This window comes from Chanos chanos, chromosome 10, assembly GCF_902362185.1.
Source record: "Chanos chanos chromosome 10, fChaCha1.1, whole genome shotgun sequence".
Taxonomy (NCBI): Eukaryota; Metazoa; Chordata; class Actinopteri; order Gonorynchiformes; family Chanidae; genus Chanos; species Chanos chanos.
The window spans coordinates 31674771-31684704 of NC_044504.1; the positions used below are offsets into that span (position 1 = coordinate 31674771).

At 41.5% G+C, this 9934-nt stretch overlaps 1 protein-coding gene across 1 annotated transcript; it reads right to left on the reverse strand.

Moving 5' to 3' along the window:
* Positions 1–283: 283 nt before the first annotated feature.
* On the reverse strand, positions 284–9397 carry rbm44 (RNA binding motif protein 44). The gene is made up of 17 exons (XM_030787576.1): positions 9259–9397; positions 9026–9100; positions 6970–7024; positions 6607–6713; positions 6367–6441; positions 6187–6247; positions 4780–6046; positions 4616–4677; positions 3965–4141; positions 3501–3666; positions 3362–3408; positions 3074–3190; positions 2615–2802; positions 2178–2239; positions 1880–1953; positions 1355–1493; positions 284–1032 (listed from the first exon to the last, which is right to left on the reverse strand). Exons 1-17 carry the CDS (start codon positions 9395–9397, stop codon positions 739–741), a joined length of 3105 nt encoding a protein of 1034 aa, XP_030643436.1. The 3' UTR covers positions 284–738.
* Between the last annotated feature and the right edge of the window lie 537 nt (positions 9398–9934).

Genomic DNA, 9934 nt, shown 5'->3' on the forward strand with positions numbered 1-9934 from the left:
CTTTTCTATAAATTTTATAACTTCTCCTTAAAGAATCTATTTATGATCAAATATCTTCTTGTACTTCAGCCTCTGTAACTTTAATTCAGGGTGTTCAAGTGAATTAGTGACCAGAATCTATACAACTTTCAGAATCTCCTACTCCTCCACTGGAGGGGAATGACCATTCATGTTCTCTATAGTAAATCTAATGATTGTGTCCTATTTTCCATTTGCTAGTCACACTTGGTAAATAATAATGCAGCAGAGCAAACCAAACCATCAAATATTTATCAGATGTGAAATACAGAAAATGGCTCACAAAAATGGTTATTATAACTGTGTAATCACATCTGAGTAAAACATTTGCAACTTTTTTTTATATATATTAAAACACAGCCTTGGGGTGTTGAACACAGGACTTAAGAAGTTTTCTGAATAACCAAGAGCAGTGCTCAAAATGTTCACTAATCCATTACTCCACACTGATCTCAAAGCATCAGAAAATTCCTGCAACATATTCATTATATTCCAGGGAAATGTGGAGAGGAGACTGGCCAACTTCTTGCTCTCACAAGAGAGGAAGTCACTCCAAATGGACCGGTAAACAACACTGACAACAACCACAACAAAAACAATATAAAATAGAACTTAAACTTCTGACGACAGTCAGCACAAACATTTATGCCACAAATTATGAGACCAAAAGCATTTAAGAAATGCGCTGCTTTTAAAAGCAACAGTTGTTTTTACAGAAATTTACTCAGGGCTTTTGCCCTGACACTGTGTTGTGGAAGATTGCGTAAGGAGATCGGAGATCATGTCGACGATGGAACGGAGTGGCATGCCACAGAGAGAGCCCCCGTGCTTGGCTCGGAGCTCCAGCAGGGCATTCACAATCCCCTGGCGCCCCACCTCAGGGTGGCGTTCCGTCAGCTGGGCCATCAGCGTGTCAAAGCTGCTCATGGTGGCATAGTGCTGGGCTATGCAGGTTCCAGAGGCCGTGGGCGTGTTCTGCACATGGGTCAGCTTTTCCAGACTGCTGCGTAATGGCTGAAAGACAAAGAAGCAGTGAGGAGATTTGCGTAACTGTCAAAAGTTTTCTCGGTATTTTCAAAAGGATGAACGTCAAAGCAAATGAGACACAATTTAAGGAATAAAAAAGAACAAGCAGGAAACAAGTCCTGACAAAATATGGTTCACAGACAAATAAATGACAACAAATGAAACTTATGCCACTGTTAAGTAGAGCAGTGTGGTTAAATTCTGTACATGTGAGGTTGAAGACTGTCCTTTTAATAGTACAGTTTTCAACATTATTACTTAACTGGTCACTTGGAGATTTTTTTTTGGGGGGGGGGGGGATGTTACTCACTCTAAATGATGAGCTTTGGATGACATTACTCTCTGATCTGCTGGCATACTGGCCATCTCCTGCAGGCCCAGCTCTGGAGCCAGTAGAGATGAATGTAGCACATGACTCCTTACTGGACCTCTGGTCTCCTAGTTTAGCCCTGTGAATGTGGTCCATATGAATAACATGGGTGTTAATTAAATCTTAATGCAACATTCAAAGGCTGTCTCTGCAGCCACACACAGAGAAAGACAACGTTACGATACACTTAAATTTCTCAGGCGGACACTTTGTCATGAAAAAAGTTGATGTTGTCTACGGTCACCTCTCATACTAACTGATAGCAAAGACATTCTTAAAAAAATATCACTTTACTAAATAAAACATTGGAAATCGTTACAAGCCACCAAAAATATTTCCCTACAGTTATGAGCAAGTTTAACAACATCCACTGTACTAGAGGGTCATGGCTTGAACGCATAAAACTGACCAGACAACAAAGGGAAACAGATTCAAAACAGCAAAAATTCCTTGTAGAAACTCTACCTGGCATGGTCACTCAAAGTAGAGATGCACACCCCACTTTTTGGATTCTTTTTGGGCTGAAGTTTCATGTCCCCCTAAAAGGGAATTAAGAGCACATTTATTAGCCAACACTGCCCCCTAGAGGCCATGCTGTTCAATCTGGCTAAACACCCCTTTCCCCAGTCCCAGTCACACCAAAACACGAACTGGAGATGAAGCAACTAATTACAACTCCATGTGAACTGATAATGGCAACAGGAGAAGAACTTGAAGTCTAGGTGTAGTTGTAAATGCAAGTGTCACTAGTCACAGTCATTACCTCAGTCGCGTGGCTTGGCACATCCGTCACAAGCAGGACAGAGCTTCGACTGCTCTTCTCCCCTATGTTAAGAGAGTAAGGGAGAGCATATTGAGACAAGCATCAAATACCTCTTTGCTGTACTTGAGGAAGCATCATTCTTTATTTTAATTTTTGTTGGTGATTATTAATGGATAGATCAGTGAAGTTACAATATGGTCGCTACAGCTATCAGAGTCATAATCTGATTCGTGTAATGTTCAGGGAAGCAGAACATAAACCAAATCAACACTGTTATTCAAAGAGAATCTGGAAGCTTCTATGTAATTCAGAAGAAACTGGATCTAGGCATAATAACTTTGCCAAAATGGAGCCTGTCATGGTAATACTGTGTGCCAAAACCCACAATCAAAAATAAAGTTGTCACCCCCCCCCCCCACCTTCCCTCTCTGGTTTACCGTCAGCTCCTCCTCTCTTTCCTTCTTCCTGATTCTCCTTCCAGCTCTGACTGGCAGAGTCGAGGTCCTCCTCCGCGTCATACCACGCCTCATTGCCGTTGATCTCTGTGTGTGCAACTGAAATGTACACAATAAATAATAAGCATTCTCTCCATCCATCTCCTCTCCGTAGCCAATTCATACCCAGGCTTCATCCCACCGATATTGGCAGCTTCCTGACTGTGGACCACAACTGCTCCGTCTCTTTTACGGATGTCACTATTTGCGCGAGGGATCCCTGGACTCTTACGCGGCTCATCCTGTCCAGCAGGAAAGAACAAAACAGAGCAAATCAACTGAACACAGAGAAATACATTTTTGTCTGTAGAACGCTCAGGCACAGTTACATAACTGCGCTGATAGAGTTAGAGCATGTCAGAATGGGAACAAACTGAAAAAGTGCCATATGTTTAGAATGACCAAAAAGACAAGACTTTTGTAATTACACTGTCCTTGCTGGCATGACTTTCTTTTCTCTCCTCTGCATCTGTTCCTCTGCCTTTATTAGAGTGCCCTTCATCTTTGTGAGTCTGCAAACTCCTCACAGCAGAACAAGAGCTTTCAGTTTAAACATAGTGCATGTCTCAAAGCCAAAGCTGACATTTTTCCTGTACAGCAATTGGTCAGACTTAGAAAGAGAAAATTCAGTGGCACAAAGGATATCTTCATTTCAAATCTGTCATCATTGTACATTAATACAACACCTACTCAACAGATGTCTTCGATGGAACATCCTCTGCACAGTCTACACACATCTGAAAGTGAAAGAGACATGTATCTCACACGGCTATGTATGACAATGCTTAAAAGCTCATGTGTCAAGGTAGGTTTATGTAAAACTGCATACGGTTGCAGGGCAATAGCACGTTTCTGTGGTGATCTTCTCAAAGTCTACACACAGGGGCTGGAGTTTAGTAAGGGGAACCCCTGCCAGGATTTGCTCTCTTATTTTTTGGTAGTCGACCTCCAGTGTCCTCAGCGTCTCCATGACAGTATCAGGGGGTGGCTCAGACCTGTAAAAAGGTACTAAAGTTGAAAGTAGTGATACATTCGTTTACAGTTACACTGATTTCCAGTAAAACTAGTTATTTCTCTTTGTTTGCATCCTGTGGGCCTGCAGTACTTTCCATTTGATCCCCCGCAACCCTCCAGCTAATCTTTCTTTATCACTACATACCCATCATTTCTAATGTGTCTCTGGTCATCTGTTATCAAGAGGGCGAACTTCAGCAAAACAGGAGTGAAAAGGGGATGACAACCATTTCTCTGGTGTGATACTATGACATGCCTCTGGACTCTGGATACACTTACCTAAACAGAGCGCTTTCTCCGCTTGAAGAGGTGTAATAGCATCTCCAGCAATGCTGCTGGCACATCCTAAACTGCAGAGCCAGCAGCTGCAGCTCCACCCTCTTTGCTCTTTGGGCACAGTCACATTCACAGTCCTCCCTGTGGCCCTCACTGCCTGTTCCCCTCGCAGAGCTGAGACTGAGCCCAGGTCAAAGATAAAAGCACTTTTATATAAGTACGATATTAACTTTATGACTACATTTAAGACCTTGATTATTCAAGGACAATGCACAGAAGAATAAAAATAATGATAAAAAAAAAAATCTTCAGGACAACATATTCTCGTAAAAATGTTGTATAAAATAACTGACTTTCAAAAATGTCAGAAAAAGTTGAAGCCTCTGTAAAACAAAAGCTCCACTCGCTGCTTTACTGTGAAACAAATTCCATGTGCCTGTGTCTCCCCAGGAATCAGATCCGTTTTTAAAAAAGTCTGGAGAGGGAATCTGCTTTTTTTTTTATGTAACAAAAAAAACAACAACCACCAAACAACAAAATCATAGAATTTGTGATTTACCTGATCTAAAAAAATAATGATCAAAAACTGCCAGGAGAACAATAAATATCAGACGTGATCTGTAGTGTCAGGGAGGTAGAAAAAACAAATCTTACCATGCCGCTCTCTGCTTCAGCTGCATCAGCTCCTTCTCTGCCACTTTCAGTCTCATGAACTCCTGGAATTAAAAGACAAACTTTGTCACAGAATCACCACACGCTACAGTGGAACAAAAAAAATAAATAAATCTATAATCACAACTTCCTGATGGTTCCTATACCTCAGTGAGCAGCTCTAGATCAGAGATGCAGATCTCAGTAGCAGCGTATTTCTCAGCTGTAGAGATGGCAATGGTCTGAACGTGACGGTCAACGGCCTCATCTCCGCATGCTACTGCAGGGAGCGTGTCAGAAGCGTGCCTGGTGTCCGTTGCCCGCGTACACGTGAAACAGGCTCTGAAATCTCCGCTAGCGTCCACCATTTGAGTCACAGTAAAGGTAACATTAGAAACTCCATGTGGCGCTGGGTCATTTGGGCCGACAGTGAAAAGGGACTCCTCACATTCAACCTTTTTTTGCTTTTTAGATAAACTGCACTGATCAATGGCAATGTATGGTTTGACAGCCTCAGGTAAACGATGAGTCCCCTCTGTAGAGACTGGAGATCCATCAGCCATGACACTGTGATATTCTTCCATCTTCAGCTCAGACATCGAGTCATTGAAATCGTCCTGGCCGACGCTGAAGTCTTCTGTGTTGTCCGTCCTCTCAGGGGACATAGAAAGGAGGGAGACAGACCCAGTAAAATCAGGATTCTCAACACAGAATGAGGCCTTGCTGCCCTCTGGAGGCTCATCAATGACTGAAAATTCAGGGCTTCCCTTTGACGCTATTAGGGAGTCACTGCACCCATAATCCGCTGACAGGCTTCCATCATTCGACTCAGCGTATGTGCGGTCCAGCCCAGTGCTATTGAAACTGTAGTATTCTGGAAGTGTCTCCTGCTGCAGATCAGGGAGATCTGAATCATCCAACTGACCGTGTTGCTGGTGTTGGGTATGGGGGAAAGCCTCACTCCTGAGGCTCTTACTCTGCGTATCCAGATCCACGTCAAGGGAAAAACTGGCCTGAGCTGTCTGGTCTTTAAAGACTGAATTGCAGGCACCATCTCCCCTTAATTCTTCCTCCCACATCTTAGGCAAAAGCTGGGCGTTGACGCTCCGTGCGTCCTTCTGGACTGAGGGATCCAAGGTGATTTGTCTGCCTTCAGTGGCTGACTGAAAGTGATCTTGAGGAGTGGTCTGGGGTGAAATGGAGTTACTCAGAGTGTTTTGGATGTAACTTTGATGTTTAAGGCCTCCTGCTGAGCTCTCGTTACTGTCAGCGTTCCATAAAGTCAGCTCCTCGTTAACGTTGCATGGACGAAGCTCAGATTCCTTCTCGAACTTGACAACTGTGTTACAACGTCTGCATTTTTTAGCATCAGATGCACAGCTGCTCCCGCAGTGAGGACACTGAGACACACCATAAAACGAGGGCCTTCTAGACCTAACAAACCAAATATGACACACAGGATTTTGTGTCATCATGGCATTGGATAAAACTTTTTTGGTAGTAAGGAAGGTGTTTAAGCTGACAAAACAGTATTTTTTTAGCTTTTAAAAATAGGAAGAAGGAAAAAAACATACCTGTTAAGATTTGATGACATATCAGTTGTTCCAACTAGTGGGTAGTTTTTCTGCTCCTGATCTAAATTGAGGTAATAAACTGAGATTTAAAAGGAATCTGACTCATCTCTAACAGCACCACAATGCACTCCATTATCTTTTTTTTCTCTCCAATTCAAAGAGAATGAGACTGCGACTTACTTTTCAAATGAACAATCTCCCGGTCTACTTCTAGATCAGGATGTCTTCGAAGAAACTGAAAAAAACCTCCTTCTTCTGGGAGAGATATATGCTATATGATTGATTCATGTAAGGCAATGTACGAGTAAGGAAACATTCTCACAGAGAACTAATACAGCCTCTAAATTTTCAAATACTAAATTACAATTACAAAATTATACAAATTGCAATCTAATACCCACTAACATATTTGACTCTAACCTTGAATTAGTTTCCTGTCTTCAGGTGACAGGGTGAGGTACCAGCCAAGCAACCTGCGGTCTGTCAGTTCCAACCACTGATTGGCCTTAATCAGATGAAACACTGACCTATGACAAGCACACAAGTCAAATAGAACAGAAGTTCGTGTTCAACACTGTGCTGTTAGCCTAATTTATGGGTTCTGTAATTTAACATAAAATATATGTAGGGATTTGAGACACTCCTTGTGTTGGTTCTGCTGATTAACTTTCACAAGTTGTAGGGTTACATGTCTAAATCCTCAGCCATGGGGAAAAAGTAGGGAATTGCCTCCTCTCACAAACAGAGACCTCAGAAACGAAAGACAACTAGACCATGCAATACCTGCAGAGAAGACATCTCCTTTCTGCTTCAGTGGTAAACCATGGGCCTGGTCCGGCTAAAAGAAGACATTAACCGGAAATGAAACAGCTGCTTGCAAAATCTCCAAAGTTCTTTCACAATAACAAACCATCAACAGCATAATGGCAAGTCAACCATGGTTCAAATTTTGGGAGGGATTGGGGGGGTCTGACCCCCTTAATTAAGACTTGGACCCCCCTCCAAAAGAGGTAAAAAAAAAAAAACCGACAGCTGGGGGGGTGGGGGGAGTTAAACATTTATATATCCTATGCCTAGGAGAAAAAGTTGACCCCCCCCCCCCCAAAAAAAAATCAATTAATTGCTGAGTGTCAGTAGCGTTCTGCGTTTTTCTCTTAAGTCAAAACGATGTCTCGTTCTAAAAGGATGCACTTCAACGTAGTGTGGATTCATGTTGTTCTAGTACCCACCAGGAACACTTTTTTTTTAAGAACTTAAACGTACTGAGGGGAAAACGCCTTAAACAAAGAACTCTGAATCGAACAATGGTACTTTTTATGATTCATTTTTATGGCTGAAGTAATCCTCATTTTAAACATCGAAGTGCTGTTTATTCCAAATACATTTCTTCTGTCGCTACATGATAACAATGAGACACCTCTCAGACAGCATATGGCTGCTGATCGTTGATCTTACAGGGAGTGATAGTTGAACCGGTTAAATTAAGTCCTCCACACCCTTTCCAATTGCTAAGTCAATTCAATAAGCTAAATACAGCAGAACGCTTGACAACGTCGAATTTGTTAGGCTGTATCATTTTGGAATGGACACGGGCGTTAAAGAATCAACTCAGTCAATTTAAATGTTTTCGGTTATTAGTACTCCAACTACCGGCTTCATAACTGGGTACGTCAGGTTTTCTACAAGACTTGAGTCAATGTGCCAAGTTACCCAAGAGCTTTTGAAACAGCATGCAAGCAGCTAGCAGTTTAACCAACCTTGTCAGCGAATTTAGCAAAATCAGTGCACATGCAAAATTAGCTGACGTTCAGTATCTTCGACTTTAGCATCCGTTGACCAGTTAGCCTATATTTGTGATATGATTTTAGTTTTATGACTGGACATTTTTCGCCGTCGACCTAACTAAAATGGGTTACTTTAGAGTCGACTGGAGTATAAGGAAAGAACATTTAAATCAGATCTGATCTGTGAATAGAAATTCTATTGTCAGCGCTGAACGAAGTTTTTAATGATTGTTACCAGCGCAGTAGTTGGTCGCTCCCTCCAAATCTTCATGCACGACTTTTTTCCTTCAGTGGCCTGCCTGTCCTATGTGGATGTAACAAGTTCATGAACACTGGAGGGAAATCGTGGAAAGTGTTTGTGAACGACTGGCCAGAGCATACATATTTAAGACCAGAAGGTGGAAGAGAGGCATATTTTAAAATTTCGCTGAGATCTCGAGCGATAAAAGAGGAAACAATTTGTCTCATTACGCATTCCCAGATTTATTCATCTTTTATCGAAACGAGAAATTTTGCGCATAACATGCATTTGGGCGTGTGATTGTGATTCAAGTAAGCACGATTCTGTCACGTCTCATCCAACACACTATACGGTTTCAGACCCCACAGGCCCGTAACCAAAACATCCACAACCCAGCAAATATGGTAGATGATAGCCTTTCTTTCAAGAAGCCTTTCTGGATAATCTTGGAAACCCGGCTTGAATTATCGGCGGAGTTTATCTTGGTTAGGTGTCTGTGTGTCCACCTGTCCTGTGCACATTCATGCTGTAGTTTACACTTACTATAGTGTATTGTGGTAGGCTACTGTATATGATTTGACTCATGCCTCCCCCCTGTTTCCTTTCCACTCTGTGAGGAAAAATTTCACTGGGCAAAGGACAATGTGATGCCTGTAGCACTGTTACACCAGTTGGTGAGATCCTGGTTTTCACTCATTACACCGTGAAAACTGGACACTTATTACATTATTAAAATAATTGTTTATTTCATAAATGATTTCAATATTATTTTTTTTTAAATCTCCAATTCAGAAAGAATGAGGCCATGACTTACACTTTAAATGAACAATCTCCTGGTCTACTTCTAGAGCAGGATGTCTTTGAAGAAACCAAACAAACCCTCCTTCCTCTGCAAGAGATATATGATTGACCTAATATCAAGCAATGTATGAACAAGGAAACATTCTCAGAGTGGACTAGTAAAGCCTCTTAAAGAGCAAAATCTTGCAAAAACTACATACACCTGAAAAAGGAATTCTGATGCCCTTTTACATTTCGGACTCTTACCTTCAATCAGTCTCCTGTCTTCAGTTGATAAGGTGAGGTACCAGCTAAGCAACCTGTAGTCCGTCAGTTTCAGCCATTGACTGGCTTTAACCAGATCGTACACTGACCTATGAGTCAAAGTCAAAGGACTAAAGTTCATGTTTGTAGTGTGCATGTGTTAATTTACGTTAAAAATCATACATTACAGTACTCCTGGTTTTTCAGAGACTGGTATTATACATCATGCCATATTACCAATAAACTGCAGTTACTTCTAACTGTTTCACAGTCTACATATTAGACTATATGGACAAAGATACTGTGCATTGTATGGAGGAACGATTAAGTTTAGAATTAAATTAAGATACATTTAAATGATCTGTAACATACAGTACCAGTCAAAAAATTTGGACACACTTGTGAAAACTGTTGACTGGTACTGTAACAGATAAATATATGCTGGAGGTATACTTGTGTTGGTTCTGATGATCATCTTTTGGGCCTCAGAGGTATACATGTCTAAATGCTAAAAAAGTAGGGAAGTAGTTTCTGGTTTTGTCACAAATTAAGACACCATAAATGACATACAATTAGGAAGGATACTACCTGCTGAGAAAACATTTCCTTTCTGCTTCACTGGAAAACCGAGGGCCTGGATTTCCTAAAAGAAGACAGAAATGGAACAGCTGCTTACATC